Source organism: Gopherus evgoodei, chromosome 1 (assembly GCF_007399415.2).
Source record: "Gopherus evgoodei ecotype Sinaloan lineage chromosome 1, rGopEvg1_v1.p, whole genome shotgun sequence".
Taxonomy (NCBI): domain Eukaryota; kingdom Metazoa; phylum Chordata; order Testudines; family Testudinidae; genus Gopherus; species Gopherus evgoodei.
In genome coordinates, this window is record NC_044322.1 from 24,720,526 (window position 1) to 24,747,151 (window position 26,626).

A 26,626-nucleotide genomic window follows, 5' to 3' on the forward strand; every position below is an offset into this window, starting at 1 on the left:
GACTGCAGCCGTCTTTGGCACAAGGCTGGAATCCTTTGTCTCTCCGGGTCCCCACTCCTCCCTTCTAAATGGAAAAGTACCAGGTTTAAGATGGATTCCAGTATCAGGTGACATGTTCACATGTCCTGTGAGATCCCAGCCTCCGTTCTTCCAGGGCTGGCCCACACGTACCCAGGAACATAGGCGCCGACTCCACGGGTGCTCTCCCTGCTCACCTCCACTCTGCCACTCCGCCTCTTCCCCTGAGCGTGCCACCTGTCCTCTTTTTTCCGCAGCTCCCAGGGCTTGTGCCACAAAACAGCTGTTTTGCAGCGGCAGGCACTGGGAGGGAGTGGGAATGCAGCGCGCTCAGGGAAGAGGCAGGGCCGGGGTGGGAATTTGGGCAGGGGTCCAATAGGGGCATGGAGGGGGTGGAGTTGGGGCTGGGACTTTGGGGAAGGGGTTGGAATGGGGACAGGAGGGCGCAAGCACCCACCGACTCCGGAAAAAGTTGGTGCCTATGCCCAGAAAGGTTCGCAAGTAAAGAGCCATTTACAGGTCATTGATTCTGAAGCACCTTTAATGGCTTTCACTTAATGGGTTTACATCAGTAATACAAGTTTATATCTTATTTTCCTAACTTCAGACATAGAAATAATACATGCGAACAAATAGGATGAACACACTTAGTAGATCATAAGCTTTGTAATGCACCTTACAAGTCACCTTTTGTATGAAGCATAGTCCAGTTACATTATATTCACGCTCATAAGCATATTTCTATAAAACATGATTTCCATAAAACAGTTACACTACACCAGTGGTATCCAACGCAGTGCCCGTGGAGCAGGAGTGAGGCCTGGGGGGCAGGGCCTAGAAGGAAGGGGCAGGAGAGGGTTTTCAAGAGGAAGAGGCAGGGAAAGAGTTCCAGCACTCCTGCTGAAGTGTCCGGCTTTTAGATATTACAAAGTTAGCAACCCTAACCAGGCCAGTGTGTTACACAGGTGTACTTCATGTCTTATGATGTTTACACCTTATGGCAGAAACTGGTTAAATCTGCTTATTAGTGTCTTGATAGATTGTCTTCTGTGCAGGCTGAAAATGACAGTTTTCACATGCTTGTAACTTCCTTAAAAAAAACCAATTTTCTTTTCAAACCAAGTAAATGCACCACTTCTAAGTGAGGAATCTGTGTCAAGCTTGTTTTAATTTCAACCATTTTTGCTGTGACTTTGTCATTTAAAAAAGTGTGTTTAGAAAAAAAAATTAAATGGGAAAATATTTCCCATAACTCAAACAAGGTTTCTAGCAAAAATTACAACTTTGTCAGGCAGGAACCATGGAAAATGTCAGACTAAACATATCAGTGTTTATGAGCAAGCAATAGCAGGGACTTATGAATAGGGAAGGATTTTTGCAAACTTAAATATACACCAACCTTGCTTAGAATAGGATCAGTCACCACTCTAATAATCTGTTCTATCAGGGCTTCTGTACAGTATCCCTCTAATATGTGTGTGACTAATCACCTGCTTTAATAAGTTGTGAGCTAAGTCACAAGATTTCTTGTTTTCTCTGATACCTGTAGAAGTAATATCTCCAGATAATAACTCATCCAGCAGGAAGTGGATTTTGCCTTCTCCCATTCCAGTGATGCCTGTTTTCCCCATTTTGTTCCTTTTCCCACTCACCATTTCCCACTATAAACTGCTATTGTGGAACGCTGGGTAGACAGGCAAATATCCTTCTAAGTAAATGCTGATACTTCTTCATGAATCAGCCATCAGGGGGTGCACTAACAGCGGAAAACTTGCATCTTTGTAAGAGATTAAATTAAATCTTACCCATTCCTGATGATACGGTCCATTTGCCAGCCCTTCTCAAAACTGAATTCCCAAGACAACATACATTTGTTTCTATCTTCAAGACTTTTATTCAGAGTCTTTAATTATCTGTGTTTAGATATTACCTTTACCGCCTCTGTTGACCATAGTTTGATAATGGTGCAATCGTTACAAAAGTCAAGTAGGAATTACAAAAAATACATCCTCCTTTGCTATGTGAAAGTATTAAAGCGCCTTCCTTTCTTCCTAATTTGCCATTGATGTGGCATTGCTAAGTAGTTTATTGATGAAGTGCTCTGTTTGCTTTTCACTTCCCTGTTTTGTTCTTGGCCTTATCCCCAGGGACTGTGAAACCCTATAGAAATCCCCATTGATGCTTAGAAAATGAGAACAAAGCTAATCACCTCCTGGATCTGTCTTGCTGTTGAAAACAACTAACAATCTGCACAGTGAGTCTTTTGCCCAGCAATACCTCTTTTTTAAAGTCAGCAAGAATTTCTCTCTGTGAAGTGAGTTACCTCAGGGCTCTTACAAACGCCAGAGAATTAACGAAAGGCTCCAACCGTAACCAAAACCAATTAAAGGCAATTCACAGAACAGTTTTATAACTGGTGTAAAATGAGCAGAGCTCAGTCTCAACCTAGTTTTTCTTGCCAGATCCCTTACTATTGTCTTACAAATCACATTAGAAGCTGTTCCTTTAGAGAGGACAGCCTAACTGTGATGTAATGACTCAAAACATAGCAAATATTATTAGAAAATTAAAACCACACCAAATAAATAACACAGTCTCATGTGTTCATCTTTAAATATTTCCAGTTGACACAGGTAAGTTAAATGAAATCCCGAGAGTCAGAGATAGAGAGAAAGTTGTTTAAGAACATTCATTAAGGCTACTATCCGAAATGGAGGATTGTCAGATGTCCTAAAAAATCCCATTGTTAATTGTGCTTCATAGTCTCCCACTCTGTAACATCTTTTATGAGCTTAAAAAACATTTGACTCACTTTCAGAGGTGCTTAGCACCTGTGGCAGCCATTAGCTGAAAGATCAAAAGAAAGGGTGGGCTTGTGGTTTGGGAATTAGCCTGGGCTTTAATGGTTCTTAGTTCAGTTCCTACTTGCTATGTGAGCTTGAGCAAGTCATACAGGGTCTGGGTCTCCTCTTGCTGATGTAAAACTGGTATAAGTGGGAGGAAAATCAAACACTGGGGCTCAATTTTCCATCTGTAAAATTCAGATTATGTTTGTCCTGTCTATTTAGACGGTAAGATCTTCAGAGCAGGGACTCTCTCTTAGGGCAACATGGCCCTGGTCCGTGCTTGGAACTCATACAAATACAAATAAATCATCACTGGATCCTGATCGCTGTTGGAAATGGCCAAAGAAAAACTTCACTGGTGGGGTCCTGCAAAATCCTAAAACCAGTTCTGTCTGTTGGAGCTCTTAGAAGCCTCCATATTTCCTCTCCTTACTCATAAATTCCTGTGTCACTGCCTGACTCTTTCTAGCCAACTCTTTAAATAGTTCATGGCCCTGCCAGTTTCACACAGTGTGCTTGCGTCTGTAGTATCTGCATCAGGCTCCGACAAATCTGCAGCATGACTCAGTCCAATAATTGTTCTAAAACCACACAACCAGAGATACCCTGGTGTCTCCCTTAGATTCATTAAAATGGCTCTCAGATTTATTACATTTTCTTGTCTGCACATTTTAAGGGCAGTGGGCAGCTGAGGAAAAAAAGGATGAATTGTCACCGGCTAGACTACACAGGGATGCATTGTCCATGAATCACACTGGAGGTGGTAGGTGTTGTTTTTGTCAAGCTATATCACTGATTGCAGCATATAGGGTCAGGGTAGGAGCAGTGAGAGCCCTGACAACTCGCAGGGAGGCTGATGAAGAAACAAGCTGCCACGTATTGAATGTGGGATTATAGCTGCTGGTGGTTTCAGGAACACCTGTTACAAGATGGTCATGGGGAATGTGCAATAGTTCTTGCTCATGAATGATGCTTTTGTTGCCAGCATAGGTGCCAGTCAAAACCAGCGAAACCAGCATGGGTGCCTAAGGCTGCACTTAGGTTGTCCTCAAAATTGCTGGACAAGAGGTCACACTGAGGCAGATTAGTTACGCTAACATCCAGAGATGATCAGTCACGATGTCGTTCTTTTGGTCCTAACGGCACCCTGATGGTGCTTTCGCCTTGCATCTCATGCATGTCCACTAGAGGCAGAATGCAATGGCTTTTAGGCCTCAGTGTATGATATTTCATTTGTTTAGCACCAGGGGTGGAGATTGGGGGGTGGGGGAGGCAGGTAGGGGGGTTGCCCCTCAAACTGCATCTTTCCACTTCCCTCCCAATCCTGGCCCTTAGCACAGCTCCAGAGCACACAGTCCTGCCTTGGTGAAGAGAATGTGTAGGGAGGAGGTTTTTTTGTGGGGGGAGGTTTGGAAGAGAGGGATTTTGTGGCAGGGGGGGAAGCTGGGGTCAGGGGAGCAGCAAAGGTGCAGTTGGAAGGTTTCCTCCTCCCTTCCTCAGTATCTGGCTTGCAGGCAGCGAGAGAGGGAAGTTGCTATTTTGCAGGGGGGAGTAACGGAGACACTCCCCGCCCCCCGTGCACTGAGCTGTCCCCCTCCATCTCAGTTGCCAGTGGCAGGGTGTGGGTGTGCTGTTTTGCAGTGGGGGGTTGGGGGACCCCTCTCCCCAGGGCACTGACCTGTCCTCTTCCACCCTCCCATCTCCACTGTCCATGCTAGGAGCCACTCCTCCCTCCATTGCAGGCTGTGCACGGTGCACTCCCTAGCCAGCCATCCCTCGCCAGGATGGAGCATGAAGCTGCCAGCAGGAGCATCCTTGGCCTGTTGCTGGCAGCTGGGCTCACTCATTTTGCTGACTGGGCACTCCTCTGACAAACCCAGTGTTCCCCTGTCCCAAACTTGGAGTTTCTCCGCTCCACACTTCCCATTGCTCCCCCCACACTGCACTGCCCCACCCCTTCCGAAACACGCTTAACTGTTCATATGCCACAGCCTATCCCACCTCCTCCACCTCCCCGTGGGCCATCTGTCATCAGTGTCCTCCATCTTGGACCAAACTGGTCTCTCTGTCACCCCCCTCACCCCTCTACCCCAGTTCTCTGGGGCTGAACCTCTTCTCTAACTAGGGTAACAGGCTCTGTCTTCTTTATCTGCCCCTCCCCTCCCCATCTCTCTTTGCCGGCTGCAGGAGACCTGGGCTCTGTGGGCTGAGCTGGCGCTGTGGCAGTCCCAGGGCCGAAAGGAATGTGTGTGATGGGCAAGACCAAGGAACCTCAGCTGCCTCCCCCTACAAGAGCCCCTGGGAGACAGAGGCCAGCTGGAGCTTGCTTATTGTAAAGGGGGGACCTGAAGCTTTGGCTCTGTTTGGGGGAGTGAGGTCAGAGCTTTTGCTCCTGGCTCTGCAAGGGAAGGGGTGCTGGGCATCAGTGGGGTCCACTGCCTTTGGGGATGAGGGGTAGCATCTGCCCTCAGGCCACAGCACTGAACAGTCAGAGTCAGGAGGGGAGTGGAAAGACACACCCTTGAGTACTGGCCCCCAGCTGGACTAGGTCCCCTGCTGACTCTAGCCCTTGAGCGTGACCATATCTGCTTTCCCTGTGTGATGGCGCACCCCATCCCCACATAATGCTTTATGGAAATATGCTTATGAATATATATGACATAACTGGAATATGTTCTGCACTACATATGCCATGTAACATATGTAAAGGTTATGATCTACTGAATCTATTAATCCTATTTATATGCATGTATCTTTTTTTTTATTCAAAGTTATGAATATTGCCCGTGTACTGGTTTGATTTCTAAATAACCTTAGTAGAACATTTGTTCAGTTCTGGGAGAAAGGAATTTGCGAAGTTATGTGCCCAATCAAGAAGCACTTAAGGAACAATGCATCTTGGAATGACCCAATCCCCATAAGTAGTCTTACTGGAGACATTCAAGATACCATGTGGGCAACGGCTTCTGCCTGTAAAAACTCTGAGTTATACATGGACATGTGACTTGCCCAGGTGACTCCAGAACTCCATCTTGGAGCTGGACTTTGCATAGGAGAGAGGAGGGGGTCTCCACCCACAAGAGAAAGTCTATTTAAGCCCGTGGGAGATCCCTCCATTTTGTCTTCAGCTGGCTAAAGAGAGAGCATCTCCACTCCAAGGATATCTGAAAGAAACTGGAACAAAGGACAGTAACTCCAGGGGGTGTGAGTGATTGCTGGACCCAGACTAGAAGGAGATTAGTCTGTAAATGGAAGCTTACTGGAACTGGTGAGGTTTTATCTGTATTCAGTTTTCTTAGACATAGACTTACATGTTCTACTTTATTTTGCTTGGTAATTGACTTTGTTCTGTCTGCTATTACTTGGAACCACTTAAATCCTACTTTCTGTATTTAATAAAAATCACTTTTTACTTATTAATTAATCCAGAGTATGCATTAATACCTGGGGGTGGGGGGGCAAACAGCTGTGCATATCAGGGCTTTGGAGCTGTGCTCCGGCTCTGCTCCAGCTCCAGGCAAAAACCTGCAGCTCCACTGCTCCAGAGCTGCTCCGCGCTCCAGCTCCAGGCTCCGCTCCAAAGCCCTGGGGCATAACTCTCTATCTAGAGGGTGAACAATTTATGCGTTTACCCTGTATAAGCTTTATACCGGGTAAAATGGATTTATTTGGGGTTTGGACCCCATTGGGAGTTGAGCATCTGAGTGTTAAAGACAGGAACACTTCTTAAGTGGCTTTCAGTTAAGTCTGCAGCTTTGGGGCACGTGGTTCAGACCCTGGGTCTGTGTTGGAGCAGACTGCATGTCTGGCTCAACTAGACAGGGTGCTGGAGTCCCAGGCTGGCAGGAAAAGCAGGGGCAGAAGTAGTCTTGGCACATCAGTTGGCAGTTCCCAAGGGGGTTTCTGTGATCCAACCCATCACAGTGCTTGTATAAGGATTTCTCACATGAGCCAAGCCAGTAGGCTCTGGTCCATAGCCATTGCATCCCATTGAAATTCTGCACATGGGTCACAGTTACATGCCCATTAAAATTAAACCACCACTGTTAGAAATGTGTTGTCAGGTCCTTTGTGGCAGGACCACTTTTAGAGTAGTCAGAGCGCTTGTGAGAAGCTTGAGTAAGAAAATTCTAGGTACCATTCTCAATTATTAGGAATTAGTGAATCTCGAAAAAGCTGGGCCCTCATTCTGCAACCCTTACATTGAACAGTTCCTCTGAAGTCCATGTGATTGTTATTATTCAGTATGCTTCTGAGTCATGGAACTGGGGCCTTGGAGTGAGTCTTACAGTCTAGAACTAAACGCTGATTTTTCAAATAAATAAATTGTCAACATGTGTATATAGATGACAGAATTTATGCATGTTAATTATTTCAGTTGCAGTAGCACTTACATGCACCAGTTGGGGATCAGAGCCTCACTGTGCTAATCACTGTACACATATATAATAAGAAGACAGTCCCTGTCCCAAAGATTCTGTTTCACTTACGTTCATGTGTCTCTGACGGAAATGACATTCGCATGAAGCAAAAAGTGCGGTGATGTTAATTGCAGAAAGTGGTCTTAAAACTGGAGAGACAGAGATAGGACACACAAAACAAATATTCTATTCTATATAGGCTCTTAAAACCACATCAACATAGTATCTGAGCACCTTTCAGTAGTTGTGCATTAAGCAACTACTCATCCGTCATGTGTTGTTTGTTTTCTCATCCTCTCCCCTGGGGGAGGATGGATGTAGGAATAAAGTAGGAATGGATGCATTTTGATCCTTCGTTTGCCAGAACAATTTCAGATTCACTGTACCAGTTCTTGAAAATCTGCCCAACTTGTTTTAGAATCAATAAGGTGTGCAGATTTCGTTATTAACTGGATGAGGAGGTACAGACATAAGAGCAGGTGCAAACACTCTAGAGGACTGACTTGTTTGATGGTGTTTTGCCAAACTTAGAATACTGAAAGAAATTAAGCTTTCTTTCAAAAGTCAGTAAGGACAAGTGCAAAGTACTCCACTAAGGAAGGAATGATCAGTTGCACACATATAATATGGGAAATAATTGCCTAGGAAGGAGTACTGCAGAAAGGGATCTGGGGGTCATATTGGATCACAAGCTGAATATGAGTCTACATTGTAACACTGTGGAAAAAAAAACCCTAAACATCATTGTGGGATGTATTAGCAGGAGTGTTGCAAGCAAGACACAAAAAATAGGTGTTCTCCTCTACTCTGTGCTGATTAGGCCTCATCTGGAGAATTGTGTCCAATTTTGGGCACCACATTTCAGGAAAGATGTGGACAAATTGGAGAGAGCCCAGAGAAGAGCAACAAAAATGATTAAAGGTCTAGAAAACATGACCTCTGGGAAGATTGAAAAAATAAATTGGGTTTATTTAGTCTGGAGAAGAGAAGATTGAGAGGGGACATAACAGTTTTCAAGTACACAAAAGGTGGTTATAAGTAGGAGGGAGAAAAATTGTTCTTAACCTCTGAGGATAGGACAAGAAGCGATGAGCTTAAATTGCAGCAAGGGTGGTTTAGGTTGGACATTAGGAAAAATTTCCTGTCAGGGTGGTTAAGGACTGGAATAAGTTGCCTAGGGAGGTTGTGGAATCTCCATCACTGCAGTTTATTAAGAACAACTTAGACAAACACCTGTCAGGGATGGTCTAGATAATACTTAGTCCTTCCATGAGTGCAGAGGACTGGACTAGATGACCTCTTGAGGCCCCTTCCACTCCTACGAGTCTATGACTTTCTTTCTTTCTTTTTCTTTCTTTCTTTCTATGTAGCAGGAAAGTACTGTGAAGTGTAGCCAAATTCTCTTATCTGACACCCTTTTGTACTTCTAGGCAGAAGAAACTGAGGAGCACATGCACAAAGGGCCTGCAGACTTGAGAACATACATGAGATGAGTGAAAACAAGGATACACATGGCCATGGGCAGTGATGAGCAGCCAAAATGTTAACAACATGTTCCCTCCTCCTCACCCCATGAGGGGGTCATGGCCACCCCCCCGGGACTCCTGCCCCATCCACCTCCCTTCCCTGTCCCCTGATTGCCCCCTGCCACCCCATCCAACCCCTCCTCTCATTCCTGATAGCACCCCAGAACCCCTACCCCATCCAACCACTCCTTCTCTCTATCCCCTACTACCCCTGGAACCCCTGCCCCTGACTGCCCCCTGCCACCCCATCCAACCCCTGCACCTTCCTGACTGCCTCCGGGGACCCTTGCCCCAATTCAATCCCCGTTCCCTGCCCTCTGACCGCCCCACCCCTATCCTCCCCCCCAACTCCCCTGCCCTCTTCCAAAACCCCCTCCCTGCTCCCTGCCCCCTTACCGCGCTGCCTGGAGCCGCGGGGCTGTGACCAGCACCAGCACTGGTGCCGCGGGGCCCAAGCCGGGCCAGAGCCATGGGGCCGGGACCAGCACCAGCACTGGTGCCGGCACCACGGGGGCCGAGCCAGGCTGGAGCCACGGGGCCGGGACCAGCGCCGGCGCTGTGGGGGCTGAGCTGGGCCGGGCCGGAGCTGCGGGGCCGGGACCAGCACCAGCGCCGTGGGGGCTGAGCCAGGCCAGAGCTGCCAGGCCGGGACTGGCGCTGCGGCAGCCAAACCAGAGCTGTGGGGCCGGAGCTGGGGGCGCTCGGCTGGGGCTGGGACTGGATGGGGCTAGGAGCACTTGGCCGGAACCAGGAACCGAGCTGGAGGGAGCCACTCGGCAGGGCTGGGCTGGCCGCACCTCCTCTTCCCCCGCACCGTAGCTTATCTGCGTGCCTGCTGCTTGTTTCAGGCTTCCCGCGAACATCTGATTCGTGGGAAGCAGGGGAGGGGGAGGAGAAGGGGGTGAGGAGTGTTCAGGGGAGGAGGGGGATGTGAGCTGGGGCTGGGGGCAGAGTGGACAGCTGCCTGAGCCTTTGTTAAATAAAGCCCTTATAGAACCGGTTGTCCCCGAACAGCCGGTTCTAAAGGGCTTCTAAATTTAACAACCAGTTCATGTGCACCGGTGTGAACCGGCTCCAGCTTACCACTGTCTATGTCCTCATCAGTCTCGTCAACATGCTGCCGTCGCTTCCTCACCTGGTTTTGCTTTGGCATGTTCTGGTTCTGCATATACTCCAAGATGCTGCGTGTGGTGTTTACTGTGCTCATAACTGCCACGGTGATCTCAGCAGGTTCCATGATCCCAGTGCTATGGCGTCTGGGCTGAAAAAAGGCGTGAAATGATTGTCTGCTCGGACGGAGAGAGGGGCGACTGACGACATGGCTTACAGGGAATTACAGTCCACAAAGGGGGTGGCTTTGCATCAAGGAGAAACACAAACAACTGTCACACACAAAATGGCCCCCTCAAGGACTGAACTCAAAACCTTGGGTTTAGCAGGCTGTTGATTTCATGCAGGGCAGGAGGAAGCAAATGAATACAAAACAAATCAGTTCTATTTCTTGTTTTGATCCACTCCATCTATCCTTTACATCTTTAGGGTGGCAGCAGACAGTGCAGTTTGACCACCCCACCCCTATCCTCCCCCCCAACTCCCCTGCCCTCTTCCAAAACCCCCTCCCTGCCCCCTTACCGCGCTGCCTGGTGAGCGGCAGAAGATGCTGCGTTATGACTGCTAGCCATTGTCATCTCCTGGGTGCTCGGCAGGAGACTGCCCAGGCACCCATGACTGACTTCACCAAGGTTGATTAAAAGAGCACCAAGGAATACGACAATGACAGCTACTGATCATAACGCACTGTCTGCTGCCAAAAGGCAAGGAGCTGCTGCTGTGTAATAATGCAATCCCACGTCTGCCAGGACCCAGGACAGTTACGATGACTGTCAGCTGTGCGGGCTCCATGCTTGCCGTGGTATGGCATCTGCAGAGGTAACCCAGGAAAAAAGGTGTGAAACAATTGTCTGCCATTGCTTTCACGGGGGGGGGGTCCTGACGACATTTACCCAGAACCATCCGCAACACTGTTTTTTCCCTGTCAGGCATTGGGATCTCAACCCAGAATCCAAATGTGCAGCGGAGACTGCGGGAACTGTGGGATAACTACTCACAGCTACCCACAGTGCAACGCTCTGGAAGTTGATGCTAGCCTCGGTACTGTGGACATAGTCCGCCAACTTAATGCACTTAGAGCATTTTGTGCGGGGACACACTCAATCGACTGTATAAAAATGATTTTTAAAGAACCAACTTTTATAAATTCAATCTAATTTTGTAGTGTAGACATACCCTTAGACAAGGACTCAGGGCTAGTCTAAGTTCTGCAGAGCAGCGTAGGATTGAGAGGGCACAAAGGTGTCTTAAAGCCACCTTAGAGGTACAGCATGGACGCTCACCCAATGTCTTTTCTGATTTAGTTTCCACCAGTCTGGCTAGTTAAAGGCTAAATCTGTAGAGGTGCTGGGAGAACTACAGTTTCTGACCTGCAAATTGGACCCTCAGCTATCTGGGCTGGTTAAATCTGTTGAGCGGTATGGGGATCCGAGTTTTGGAGATTGTCAACTCTTTCTTTTGTAGGCCAAGGTGCTATCTTTGCTCAAGTGGCCTTTGATTAGGTCTTCTCTCAAGATGGAGCTGACAATCTCACTATCAGAATGTTCTGATTCTAACCATCCTGTTTAGAAAAGGTTATTGAGAAAGTAGCGACAAAGCCACTCTGGTTTCTTTTGGAGACTGCCGTGTTCCTTGACCGTTTCCGAAGGGAAGCTTTGAGCTGGCTTTTTGTCCACAGTGGGGTTTGTTCATTGGTGTTGTATACTGCCAGCCCACATGCTCAGATAATATGTTGGAGATTTTTTTTAATACACACAAAAAGGAATGTCTGACACATCCATGTATAGATCTGTAGATCATGTATGCATTTTCCAAAAGTCTTTTTTTAAAAATGGTACAATCCTTTCTTATGTTCATCTTATATGTATATAAAGAAGAGAACTAAGGCAGCAGCAGAACAGCATGGACAAAACGCGCCCATGACTACAGCAGTATTTTTGTAGTTTGGAAATAGAACGATTGCATTCAAACGATGACATCGATGAATGAAGGAAAGTGTTTTAAGAATTCCTTATTATATATTGGTTCATAAATTACAAAACCATCTTGCACCAATGATTCTATGATTCAATCTGATTCTGTTTTCTCTGTCTTTTCTCCAAAATTCTGACACTGAAATATTAATTTTTGCTAAACGAAAGTTGTAAACACCAGAGAGGATGTAGCTAGGGCCCAATTCTGCCTTTCGAATCCTAAAATATCAGGGTTGGAAGGGACCTCAGGAGGTTCAACCCCTTGTTCAAAGCAGGACCAATCCCCAACTAAATCATCCCAGCCAAGGCTTTGTCAAGCTTGACCTTAAAAACCTCTACAGAAGGAGTATCAGAGGGGTAGCTGTGTTAGTCTGGATCTGTAAAAAGCAACGAGTCCATAAGCTTTTGTGGGTGAATACCCACTGTGTCTGACGAAGTGGGTATTCACCCATGAAAGCTTATGCTCCAATACATCTGTTAGTCTTTAAGCTGCCACAGGACTCATTGTTGCTTTCTAAGGAAGGAGATTCCACCACCTCCCTAGGTAACCCATTCCAGTGCTTCACCACCCTCCTAGTGAAAAAAGTTTTTCCTAATATCCAACCTAAACCTCCCTCACTGCAACTTGAGACCATTACTCCTTGTTCTGTCATCAGGTACCACTGAGAACAGTCTAGATCCATTCTCTTTGGAACTCCCTTTCAGGTAGTTGAAAGCAGCTATCAAATCCCTCCTCATTCTTCTCTTCTGCAGACCAAATAATCCCAGTTCACTCAACCTCTCCTCATAAGTCATGTGCTCCAGCCCCCTAATTATTTTTGTTGCCCTCTTAACTCTCGGATCCGTGTCCGCATCCTCTGTTCTTTGCTCTCATGTTGGCCCCATTATTGTAGTCCTGACCTCTCATGTCAGCTAGCGCAATTCCCATATCTTCCAACTTTTTAAGAAGCACATTTGTCATACTAGCTCCTGTAGTATCATCAATGTCCATACATTGTAGGAAAAGCTTTCTGACAGTCACCATTGCAGGGACATTTTCACTAGGTTCTGTTGTTACAAAACACACCATTCAAGTCATTTGATCCGTATGGCTGATGTCAGGTGTGCAGTCCAGAATAACAGTGTACTATCTTGCTGACTTCAAATCTGCCACAATCTTCTGTTTGACTTTTGTTGCCAATAACTGTCTGATCTCATTTTGAATTGTTTTTCCAAGGTAGTGAGGTGTGTACAATTCTGGGGTGGTGACTCTCCTTAGATGTTCCTGGAGTACAGCATCAAACTCAGCCAGCAGCTCCACAATTTTAAGGAAGTTTGCACTGTTTGGCACGTACAGCTGATCTGAAGTGCCACACAGTACTAGGTTTTGAGTAGAAAGCATTCTCACAGTGACAATGAGCCTTTTCAGAACATTTTGCCAGTAAAGGGACTCTGGTGCAATCTTCTCTTGATGCTGATCATATATGGTGGCCTTTAAACTTAGTCTCATATCAAGCTCTTTCCACCTATTGAATGTTCTCTGGTGATTTGCTGCCTTCTCATGGCATGCTAGATTTCTAGATTTTTCCATTCCTTTGTTCCTGTAGAACCCAATGTGGCTGGAACATTAGACTGGAAGAGTTTGCAAGAAAACCAGTACGTAGCATTCTGTGTTTTTGAGTGCATAAACCATGGCCTCTCCACTTTGTCACCATTGGGGATTTCATGCCAATAATGTGTTGGATGGAAACTTCTATTTTCATTGTCTTTGGGGAACATGAAGTTTTTCACTTGCTGTGGCCCATGCAGTATAAGGAAGTCCCTCAGGCTACTGCTCAAGTGGGTCCACAGTCCTGGATCATCTAGATTTAAGGAACTGAACTCAGCAGCAGCTGTTTCTTGTGCCTCCACCACATTCTTCTTTGATCTACACTTTTCTTCAGGAATGTGCATGATTACATCCATTTGAGATGGAGATATGGATGCTGCAGTAGCTGCCAGGTCACCTGCACTCTGACTAACTGGAAGATCAGGCATCTCCTCATCACTTACATCCTCACTGGGGCCGGAAGGCTCACCGTGAACATTTGTGTCTATGCATCTCAGGAGAGCTCCTTCCTGCTTAGATAGAAAAGCTTTCTTTGCTTTCTTTCTTTTTCTGAATGCTGCCCCAGAGAGGCGTTTTCTTCTTTCACTCATGACTGCTGTTCTGTGCCAGCTATAGTGACTCTCAACACTCAAGTGAAGGGGACAAATAAGCAGGCTGGTCACAGAGCCTGAGTGAGGGAAGATTTCAGCATCTTAAGGGCCTAACTGGCTCCTACTACTTCAGCTGACTGCCTGGTCTCCTCAAGTGGATTCAGGGAAATAGCAGGAAATAGGAAGCTCCCTGAGAAGCTGGCGTTAATCAGTCTAGGCTCTTGGGGATGCTAGAGACGTACATAAGAGGCGGCTCCTCCTCTCTCTCCCTGCAGGTCCTGCTGCTTTCTGTTATTCCTTCTCACCTTTTCTCCTGCCTGCCTGTTATGTCTCTTGTGCCCTCCTTCCTCCAGCACAGCACTCCACCATCTCTGTGCATCTAGAGTAGAGAGAATACATATGCACCAGCAGCAGACATGATTTTCTACACTCTGGGTCCTTGTGGCGCCCCAATCACAGTCTGGCACCTGAAGCGGCCGCCTTAGTTCACCTCATGGCAAGTCCCGCCCTGGAACCAGCTGCCCTCCTCACCAAGTTCCATATCCTCCTCCCCCAGACAGCCTAGAATGCAGGGCAGGGGAAGCTGTTATCCCTTGAACTCAACTTCAGGGGATGGTTCATGGAGCAGAAGGCTCCCATTCCCACAGCTTTGACTGCTAGACAATGCAATTGTCATAAGCTATGTGTGCTTGCCCCTCCCCACTTGCGTTATCAGGTCCTTAGACGCGGGTTATCTTTGCTATTCATTGCTGTCTCTGTTCAGTGTTTGTTAGCATAATAAAAATGCATGGATTGAGGACAAGAGGCTCTTTATTCATTGTGCACACTGTGATTGGTGGGGGTTTAGTTTACAGGGCAGTATGTGCAAAAAAGGGGGCAGCTTGGTAAGGAACAACACACAGAACTACCACATCGGTGTTATATAATTCACTAAACTGACGTTCACAGCCTCTCGGAGATGCCGTGCACCTCGATGTGCTCTTCTTATTTCCCTGGTGTCTGGCTGCTCCTAACTGGCAGCCAGGTGATCTCCCCAAGGCCCCAACCTGCCAGAAACTCTCCCCTGCATACTTTCACAGATATTATGGAGCACACACAGCAAGCAGCAACAACAATGGGAATATTGGTTTCACTGAGGTCTAACCTAGTGAATAAACTGCGCCAGTGCACCTTTAAACGTCCAAAGACACATTCTACCACCATTCTGCACTTGCTTAGCCAATGTATGAACTGCTCTTTACTGCTGTTCAGGCTGTCTGAGTACGGCTTCATGAGCCATGGGAGCAAGGGGTAGGCTGGGTCTCCAAGGATAACTGTTGGCATTTCAATGTCACCAACAGTTGTAAGAAACTGTTTTCTGGTCTGGGAAGAAAGTGCCTTCTTGCAGCTTTCTGAAGAGACCGGAGTTCCTAAAGATGCGCATGTCATGTACCTTTCCTGACCATCCTCTGTTGTTGTCAGTGAAACGGCCCTTGTGATCCACTAGTGCTTGCAACACCATTGAGAAGTACCCCTTGTGGTTTGTGTACTCTTTGGCAAGGTGGCCTGGTGCCAAGATAGGGATGTGCAGTCTGTCTATTGCCCCACTACAGTTAGGGAATCCCATTGTGGCAAAGTCATCCACTATATCCTGCACGTTTTCCAGAGTCACTACCTTACTTAGCAGAAGTAAATTGATTACCAAGGCTACTTGGATCACAGCAGCCCCCATGGTTGATTTACCCACTCCAAACTGTTTCCCGACTGACTGGTAGCAATCTGGCTTTGCAAGCTTCCACAGTGCCATCACCACTTGCTTCTCAAGTGTCAGAGCAGGTCTCATTTTGGTATTTCTGTGCTTTAGGGCTGGAGAAAGCAATTCACAAAGTTCCATGAAAGTGGCCTTAAGCATTCAAAAGTTATGCAGCCACTGCTCCTCATCCCATACCTGCATAACTATGCGGTCCCAACAGTCTGTGCTTGTTTCCTGGGCCCAGAAGTGGCGTTCAACTGTGTTAACAAGCCTGGCTGCTGCTGCCAGCATGTGCAAATTGCTCCATTCCAGGCTTCCAGCACGGCTATTTGTGTGCCATCACATTCTTCTCCACGGCGGCTCCTGGATAGGCTCTGCAAATACTGCAGGATGATGCACAAGGTGTTTGCGATGCTCACAACAACAGTGTATAGCTGAGTGGGGTCCATGCTTGCCATGATATAGCGTCTGCATGGGTAACCTGGGTTTAGGCATGAAAATGATTGTCTGCCAGTGCTTTCAGTGATGAATGGAGGGAGGAGGCAAGTGCATCATGGGATGCTGATGACATGTACCCAAAACAACCTGCGAAAATGTTTTTGTCCCATCAGGCATTTGGAGCCTAATCCAGAATTCCAATTGGCAGTAGGAACTGTCTGATAGCTGCCCACAGTACTTCGCTTCGTGAGTCGATGCTAGGTAGTGAGGATGCACTCTGCTGATGGACTGTGCATAGTGGCGACATGCAGCATCGACGTTGTAAAATCAGTGGCTAAATGTCAACTTAAATAAATTTTACGTAATTTCGTAGTGCAGACATACCTGATCACCTTATTTGGGGTTGGGAAGGAATATATCCTGCAGAACAGATTGGCAGAGGCCCTGGGATTTTTTTGCCTTCCTCTGCAGTGTGGGGAATGAGTCACTAGCTGGTTTGAACTAGAGTAAATAGTGAATTCTCTGTAACTTGAAGTCTTTAAATCAAGATTTGAGGACTTCAGTAACTGAGCCACAGGTTATGGGTCCATTACAGGAGTGAGTGAGTGAGTGAGGTCCTTGGCCTGGGATGCACAGGTCAGACTAGCTGATCATGATGGTCCCTTCTGGCCTTTAAGTTTATGAGTTTGATTGAGCTGGCATCACAGGGACTCTGGCAACTTGGTTTACACCAGGGGTCGGCAACCTTTTGGAAGTGGTGTGCCGAGTCTTCATTTATTCACTCTAATTTAAGGTTTCGCGTGCCAGTAATACATGTTAACATTTTTAGAAGGTCTTTCTATAAGTCTATAATATATAACTAAACTATTGTTGTATGTAAAGTAAATAAGCTTTTTAAAATGTTTAAGAAGCTTCATTTAAAATTAAATTAAAATGCAGAGCCCCCCGGACTGGTGGCCAGGACCCAAGAAGCGTGAGTGCCACTGAAAATCAGCTTGCGTGCTGCCTTCGGCACCCGTGCCATAGGTTCCCTGCCCCTGGTTTACACCAAAAACATTCAGGTTCTTATTTTTTTCTAAAACAAGATAGTGGTTTTTACACTGCACATGACAATATTTTCATGAGACTCTTTTAAAAATGCAAAGAAGAAAGAAATTGGGGAATTTAAACATTCCCTTTTCAGAGCTGTGATCCTAGAAACAACAGCTTTGTGGCAGTGCCTGGGATCCAGGAAATGAAACTGACTAGACACAAAACTGAACCAGACCTGTAGTTTCATTGCTCCAACTGAGTGAAACATACAAAAAATGAAACAAACTGCATAAACAGTGTAAAGCAATTGGGAATTTTAAAAGTCATTCAGTTTTAATTATCCACGACCTTATTTGTAACACAAGGATGGAAGCTAAGAACATATATGATTTTTATTTTGACAGTATCCTAGTCTTCCCCCCTTTGCTGCTTTTCCCTGCAGCATCAGTATTACAGTGGGATAGGGTGGCATTCTTTAAAGTGCTGGAATAGTAGCAGTTCCTGCGAGACAAATCAGCTGCATGGGTGAAGGCCAGCCCTGTTCGGACATTTTGTGGAGCTCCATGTGTGACGTTACTTGCCAGGAATAAGAGATCATCAATCTCCCCCATAAGATGACCAGACAGTAAGTGTGAAAAATCGGGACAGGCGGTAGAGGGTAATAGACACCTATATAAGACACAGCCCCAAATATCGGGACTGTCCCTATAAAATTGGGACATCTGGTCACTCTGCTCCCCCAGAAGGCCACTGTCCCACTAGCTAGGGACCAGGCTGTTCTTGAGACCCCTTCTTCCTCCCACCTTCTCTCACAGCGGGGGCTGGGCCTACTGGGCGATGTTTTTGCATTAGCCAGACATGTCACAAGTAGCTGCATAGTCTCCGCCACCCTACACAAAGTCAATTGCAACTACCGACCCCTCTCCCCAAAAGTCAATGAGTGTCCCCTACATCTGTGCATCCTGATGCTGCTGCCGCTGTGTCTGCTGCTCTCCTGGGGCCCAGGTAGAGTGACCAGACAGCGAGTGTGAAATATCGGGATGGGGGTGGAGGGTAATAGGCACATAAGTCCCAAATATCAGGACTGTCCCTATAAAATTGGGACATCTGGTCACCCTAGGACCAGGGAGCCCTGGGCCAGACTTCAAGAATACTGGGAATGTGTTGCCATCGTCACTTCCCCCTAGCCAGATGGAGCAGCTGCTGGAAAGTCAGCTGTGGAGTGGAACAAGGTTGCAAGCGGAGGAGGTGGTGCTTGAGGCTATGAAGGTGGAACTAATCTCTTGGGGCAAGAATGCCTTGAACTCTGTAGCCGGCTGCACAGCCATTGGGGAAGCAAAGCCTCCTTGTGCCAACAGGTCTGTCCCTGGGACAGTGGTGGTGATGGTGAGGGCTCAATAGCACTAGCGGGTGGAGGGGGCAGGAAGGGCTGGGCCCCTCCCATTGGACAGAGGTGGGGGACAAGGATTCCCCTGACTCTATGTGCAGGGGGCTGAGAGTTGGCCCAGCCTTTGCCATGCAAAGTAGAGCCCGGGAAAGGCTCCTCCCCCCCAATGTCAGGGCTTCCCCCAAAGGAATTCCCATCCTATTGTGGTGGGCACAGGGGGAGGGCTTCCCCAAGCCAGCTAAGTGCAGGAGCTGATTAGCACAGCCAGCACAAGGGGATGTGTTCCCCAACAGACTGGGGGGCAGCAAGCCCCAGGAGCAATCCCTTATAGAATGAGGCTGGAGCAGCTGATCACTCCCAGACCACACCAGAAGGGAGAATGGAAAGGCAACTTGGCCATCCCCATAGACTTAGGAGAGGATGGACATTAGAGCAGTAGCAATTTTAAGGCAGTGGGGGCAGGAGCAATTCTGGGGGGCAGCAGCCCACAACTGAGTAACTGGAGTAGAGGGGAGTGGTGCAAAAATGTTGGAGGAGCAGGGAAGGCCAGGAATAATAATATAGGGGTCAAGATATCTGGAGCAGTGTGTGGGTTGGAGGATTGGGAAGGCAGAAGCATGGAAGATAAAGTGACTGGAGATGGGGGGTTGGGGGGCTGGGACATGAGGGTCAGGTCTGGATGTCTGGAATAGTGTTGTGGGGGTGCAGGGCTGAGGAAGAGGAGTCAGAGGATTTGGGCTGAAGCAGGCAGGGGGGCCTTCACTAGCTGGGGGCAGCTCTCACGCCGTGGCCTGCTCCTTTCTGGGCAATATGAGCTGCTACTCTTCCACATCGGACCCATAAAGGGCCGGTGGCATGTCCCTTGAATGTATTGCTTTTCTGTGGCTGTGTATGCAATCACAGTTGCTCTGTAGGCAGGTAGGAAAATGCATGAGTACTGTGCAAGGTGCGTGACATTTGGCAGTGCTGGGACAAGACTTATGAACTACTTCAGTCTGACTTACCCCATTTAGAGTCGGAAAATGGGACTCAAGGAGTTAATATGCTTTGTGTTGGCCCTTGCGTATAAGTGGATAAACTCAGCCTGTCTTGAACCACAGGCCTGGTATATTGGGCAGCAGCGTAGTGGTTAAGATGCAGAAAACCTTAACTAACTCCCAGATCAGAAATGGCACAAGAAATCCTTCCGCTGAAACTGGCATTGAACATTTCCCCTTAGACCAGGTGCCCACTAGCCTTGATTTTATGGGAACTAATTCATAACCCACCAAGAGACTAAAACAGTAGCTGAAGTGCATGAAAAGTTTGTCATTGCCAAGAAATCAATTCCTCAGAACTTGTGGAACTTCTAAAAATAGCCAGGCTATGATTAATATTTTAAACCATGTGAAATCACACACAATACAAAATAATCTTGTACATCTTGAAATTCTTTGAGATTACGATAACATGTAATGATACGTGGATACTGAATTTAAATCAAACTAGAAGGGAATCACTGCTTAATAGACACAATTTAGACTTGAGAAAAAATGTTAGTTCCATTTAAAATATTCTAGTACTCTGATATTTCTGACTCATGTAAATGTCAAATCATATTCCAATAGCTCAAAACATGTAGATTTTTGTCACACCTTTCTATTAAGGTTCCATTTATAAAAGGTTTATAAAGGATTAGTAAATTATTACATGCTACAAGTATGTTATAAACATGAGTTTACAAATGGTTATAAGCACACCAGTGGAAGATATTATATAAGGTCATAAGCAAATGATTGACCAGCCAAACTCTGTAACAATAGATTTACCCTTTACTAAAAAATCTATTAATCATTTATTAACTCTTAATAATAAGTGCCTTATAATCTGTTTATGAATGGAGCCTTCATATAAAGTGTGAGCCAGGTTTTAAAATGTTCTGATACACATAACTTTACTGTAGTAATTATTTATAATAATGAAGATATTGCCTCAACCTATAGAAAAATCAAATCTCCCTCTCAAATGGACAGTCTTAGCAAATAGAAGTTGTATGATACATTTTTTCAAAATATTCCTGTAATTTAATGAAACAAATGAATATCTGAATAAATAGACATTAATGATGAAATTCACATTAAGGAAAGAGACATCCATGACATTTTTACTGATTTACTTGGTGGAATTTTGATAGCTATTGAAAAAAAAACTTACTATTAATGTTTAGGTGAAAAATAAATGGAGTCGAATGTGTCACTGCATAGTTTAGGAGGTATATACAGCCACATGTAAAAATGCATAAAACACAAACATTTATGTACAGCAATTTTTCCTTTCAGTTTGTATAGAGAAATACTGTTTTATAATATGAGAAAGTATAAAGCAGACATACATGCAACAAGCACATGACAGTTACACATAAAAAAACCCAAAAGCTACAATAAAAAAAGTGTTGAAACCTGGAATGTTTTCATACTGAGGTTTCAGGAGAGCTTCAGATTTGAATGTATCTGAAGTATTTTTAAAGGCTTGATCCAAAGCCACTTGAAATCAATGGAAAGATCCCAAAGGTCCCATTCTGTCCTCCCCCACAACCCAATGTTTAAGTCCAAGGATGAAAATAAGCAATCATACCATACAAAACTTTGTATATTAGAATACAAAAGGTAACCATTTACTTTTTGTATAAAATACAACTTTGTAGATAGTATATTTATTTCACATATATATAAATATAACCCAAAGAATATGATTTTATTATTCCTACCAAAATATTATTATTAATTTCTTGTTTTTACAAAAGTTTACAAAACAAATAAATCTTTATATTTACAACCCAATACTGCAAAGAGCTCCTGGTCTAGGGTGAAAAATATAAAATAAGGGTAGTGCATGCAGCCATTGTTACACAGAGAGAGATCATTTTAAAGAGATGGGGGTTCTTAAGAACTGAGACTGGTTTCAAGTTTTGGTCACAAAAGTCATTCATAAGCTCACATTTAAAATGTAACGTGTATATCTTAACAGGGCAGTAAATGGCCTTTGCTGCATGTGAGTTTAAATTTATTTAAAATATACATTGTTTAATACAATTGTGACAGAATTTAGACTCAATTAAGGGCCTTATCCAACGCTGGCCATCAATGGAAAGATTCCCATTGACTTCAGCGGATGCTGGATTAGGCTGAGGGCCAAACTGTGTAGTGTTTGGGGCAGATTCTCAGCTGTTCCCATTTACACAAGCTGAGGATCTCGTCTTCAATGTTCAGGAATAAAATGTAAGTTTTGCCTGAGTCAGGACTGTGGTAGGGGGCTCCTTGCTATTGGACAGCAGTGGCACATGAGTACATATGCTATGTCGGGTGGTTACCAGCCCACTTGCCCAGGGCTCCTGATAAAAGCAATGAGGGAGGAGTGCATACTCAGCCACTGTTGAACAGGAAATCACTCACTCACACAAGAGCTTTAGCATCGCTGCTGACCAGCTCACTGACACTCTGTATGGGTGACAGAGGTGGGCTGATTTTGATCCTACACCTGATTTAAACTGGTGTAACTCCATTACATAAATGGAACTGCTCCTCATTTCTACAGGTGCCAGGGAGCGCAGGCTCACACCCCTGCTATCACTCTATTCCCATATGTCCATATCGCTTCTCTCTAAATCAAGCTGGGACATTATGTGACTTGTGCTGAAAAGCTGTTTTGTTTTTTGGGCTAAGTAATATCTGCCCTTCCATTCCTTAGTGATCAGATAGAGGAGGCAGTCCTGCTCCCTGAGCCCAATGGGTGTGGCTGGGGGAGAGCGGCTATTGGTTCTGGCAGTGCTGAACATTCCAGAAAGGGAGTGTCTGGGCGGGTCAGAAATGTAGTCAGAGCCCTGGCCCCCTGCACTGGGAGGCTGACGTAACTTTTCTAAAGGTGTCAAAGAGGCTGCTGATCTGAGTCTCCTTGGAGATAAATCCCTCCAGACATCACCACCTCTTGTGCCATGCATGTCTTCCCCTCTCCACCATTCCAAAGCAGCTCTCCTTCTTGGAGTCCTACCTGATTGCTCAGAGTAAGGCTCTGGCCAGGCTCTGCACAGGCACATAAAGCAGGGAGGGTGTAGAGAAGTTTCCTCCTCACCCACCTCCATTTCACCGTCGTGGTGTCTGAAAGGGGGAGAGGCAAGGATAGGACTATAGCTCTGATCCCACCTGCCCTGGCCAGCACAGCCGGAAAAGTGCATTGTGGGAACATGTTGCCCCCTCTCCAAGGGTGCTGAAGCTGCTGCTCTTGTGTGTGTATATGCCAGGAGTCCTCAAGAAGGAACTTCTCCACAAAGAAATGATGGATCAATTAAAACCTGTAATGGTGGTACAGTGATACCTTTTGAAGCATTATGTTTCTGGTCATCTCCAGGCATCTGCAAATGGGCTCTATATTCCCTAGCCTTATCTGACTCAGACAACCTCTTGAAGGATCCTCACCACATCAGCGCAAGCAACATCTTTCTTATCTTGCCGGCAGAATCCCTTCCCTCATCCTCCTGCTAGGAGAGTGACTGGGAGAGTAACCAGGCTGTCAGGTTTCAGAGGGGTAGCCATGTTAGTCTGACTCCCCATTGTTTTAACCAGGCTGTGAATTAACTAGTTTGTAGGGCCAGATTCTGGTACCTTGACTCTGGCTGAAGGGTATCTCACTCTGCAAGTAGTCCCATTGATTTCAGTACATCAGCTGTACATCTTGGTTTCAGAGGGACAACTCAGAGAGCAAGGGATGACTCAACCTGAGTAAAGGGATCGGAATCTGGCCCACAGTGAGCATCCGTCAAACCGTCATCAGCACTTTTAGCTGTGTCTCTCTTCTGACTCCCTCGACCTGGTGAATGAGAGAGCTACGGATATTCTCCACAGCAGTCACGCTGCATGTTGTCCGACTGAATCAAAATGGAAGTCTTCCCATACGCACATATATCCCAGCGCTTGAGCAAGGAAGAAGCAAATAGCTGGGTACATGTGGAACTCAGATACGGAGTGGGGAAGTATTCTTTTGGGGCCAAATCTTCCACCTCTATCTCACTCAAGCTGTTCATTCAAGTCACTGGCACCACCTGTGAGAGCAAAGGAGTAGAATTTGGCCCTTGAACTTTGGAATGGCTGATGGCATATTTACACCAGAAAATATACCGAACTTGTTACCTATTGGAGAAACAGCCTCCCTTGTTACAACAAACCAAATCCCAGGAGACAGAGTAAGAGCTAGTGACCACTCTGGGGTGTGTCTCACACAAACTGCTTTCCTCCTTCCTTGAAAGGAACGACTTGCCCTTTTCTACACAAGTTAGGTGGTTTAAAATGAAATCAATTGCAAGGAAAAATGCGAGTTTCTACTATGTAGAAGTAAACAATTTTTATAACATACAAGAATTAGTTGTACAGAGGGCCTGATTTTGGGAGGCACTGAGTACTCTCAATGAGAGGGGAGAGCACTGAGCAATTTGTTCCGGACTGCATGGAGTCAAGCCCATAGTGAGGTGGCCCCTTGCATCTGAGACATGAAGTTTCATGATCTGCACATTGTTCAGGACCTCTGTTTGCAGAATGCATGTTATACACAATCCTAAACCAAATGCAGACAGCTCCCATGAGAACAACAGGTGCAGTTCTAATGAGTTGGCCACAAACCCCCTAATCTGTTTTTAGCTTAACAAGTATAACTATCACCCTACATTATACTTTATCTGGGGTAAGATTTAGAATCAGATTTTGTTTTTAGACAATCTCTTCAAACAAAGCAATCTCTCCACGTGGATCCTTATTTTAAACCATTGGTTCTTAGACAGCCCAACCACTGGAGAGTAAATTAATAAAGCAGATTGTTGGAACTTTAAAGAGAGAGCTATAGTCAATCCTGCCTCCTAGTACTTAGAGCATGTTATGTTTTATCATCAGCATTGTCTCTTATGAGTGGTTCCCCAAGATTTCATCAAGGTTGATGTCTTTCATCCAGTCATCATTACCAGGCTCTGTTTTCAATAAAGAGTCTATAAAGTCTGAATCACTGTTGAGTGCAGGCCCTATATTATCACCATGCTGGTTAAGAAAGTCAAAGGCTAAGTCATTCCCATGGTCAGTTCCTTGGTAAGCCCTAGAGTTTTGGTTTGTAGATGTAAAACTGGTTGACGGCAGGGATGATGGTGGTGTCATATTTGTTCCTGGGTGATTCACGTTAGGCACAGTCTGTGCTCTGATCTGGTTAGCTCCTACACTTAAACCTCTTAGTGACCCAACAGGTTGTCCGTTTATTGTTTGGTTCATTTGGTTTAGAGGAGGTCTCATTTGCGCTGCTGTTGTTAATTGGTTTGGAGGTGCCATAGCATGCTGAGGAAACTGCGGGTTGCCTATGGAGCGCTGCAGAGACTGGTTAGGATATGGAGTGCTCGTCGGGAAACGAACTCCTGTAGGTTTCAGTGCATCCTGCTGCTTTGTTGCTGCCTCTTGAGGGGCCCAGTTCTGAGCAGCAGCACTGGAAGTGATCATCACATTCGATGGTCTTTGTGCTGGGATACCTGTCGCTCCGTGGTTTAAACCTGCTCTCACTTGCTGAGAGTTAACTGCTGATCCAGTCCCAAAAGCTGTTACGTTGTTTCCTTGTGCCAGGGCTGGCTGGCGAGACATCATGAGGTTATTTTGACTGGTTATGATTTGGTTTTGGTTTCTGTGTTGCTGCACTTGGTTCATTCCCGATGTCACATTGTATGAGCTTGGTGGATTGCAAGGAATGTTTCCGTAACAGCCCATGTTCCGGGCTGCTGGAATAGAAGGCATTCTGGTTCCATGGGGAGCTGACAAAAGGCTAGAATTCTGTGACAAAATGCTGTGAGTTGAAATAGGATTTGACAAAGACAGATTGGAGCTCATACTCACTGCCGGAGAACCACCTAGAAAATGAAAAGAAAACACAAACAAAGGTCTGTATTGTTAATTGTTTCACTAACATCTGCAGTAGGTTAAAATCTAAATTTCCCTATAGCCTAAGCTCTCAAATGGTGTATGTTGTCCTTGGTGAGGTCTACAAAATGCATATGAACCAAAGAAAGACCAGATCCTACTTCCATTTAAGCCAGTGGTGGTCTCTCCATTGACTTAGGCGGGAGCTGGGTCAGATCCACAGCCTTTGGCCGCAGTATCAGTAGTCTGCAATACTTCTTCCAAACATTAGAAACAACAGAAAAAGGCCCTTGGCAATAAAATTGACAACCCTTGCTGAGGAGAGAGGAATTTACTGTATTTTCATGGTGACACAACACTAAGTATAGGAGGCAGGATACTTGAGTGATTAGAGTACAGCAAAGCAGGGATCAGGACTTCTGATTTCTTATTCATTCTGCCACTGATTCCCTGTGTGACTTTGGTCAAGTCACTTAACCATTCTGAGGTTCCCTATATGTAAAATAGGGATATATACTCACCATCCCTGTGCCTCTGTATCTGGGCCACAATCTGTGCAGTGGGCCACAATCAGCAAGAAACTAATTATCTTCACCCATTTTTCAACCCTTCATAAGCTTCCCTCGGTCTGGTTCCTAGACATGGTCTTATAATATATATTATATACTCCAAATCAACATGACTAAACTTCAACAGCAGGAACAGCCTTAGGAATATGAGAGACTGGGAGAATCCAGCCTGGTTCTACCACAAAGCACGTCCTGGGCACCTAGTCTCAAAGAGTGCTATCAATAGGCCACTGGGCTGCACTATCCTTTTGTAATCAAAGTAAATATCAGTGCTGAGTCGCTAACCTCATTAATCAATCTACAACTTTGACTGCACTAACAATTCATGTCTTCCCTACTGTTTCTTTGAAATATGGTAACATTTGTCAGTAGTACCAAAGAAGACCTGGGGCTTGATTTTCTTGGGGAGGGATAGCTCAGTGGTTTGAGCATTAGCCTGCTAAACCTAGGGTTGTGAGTTTAATCCTTGAGGGGGCCATTAA

The 26,626-nt window shown here is 45.8% G+C and overlaps 1 protein-coding gene across 1 annotated transcript in view; it reads right to left on the reverse strand.

The window, feature by feature from the left end:
- Positions 1–20,073: 20,073 nt before the first annotated feature.
- The window catches only part of MAML2 (mastermind like transcriptional coactivator 2), a 304,115-nt gene continuing 297,562 nt past the window's right edge, over positions 20,074–26,626 (reverse strand). Inside the window, exon 5 of the mRNA XM_030560013.1 lies at positions 20,074–25,565. Coding sequence (XP_030415873.1) covers positions 24,586–25,565 — 980 coding nt within the window. The 3' untranslated portion in view covers positions 20,074–24,585. The remainder of the gene's footprint in view (positions 25,566–26,626) is intronic.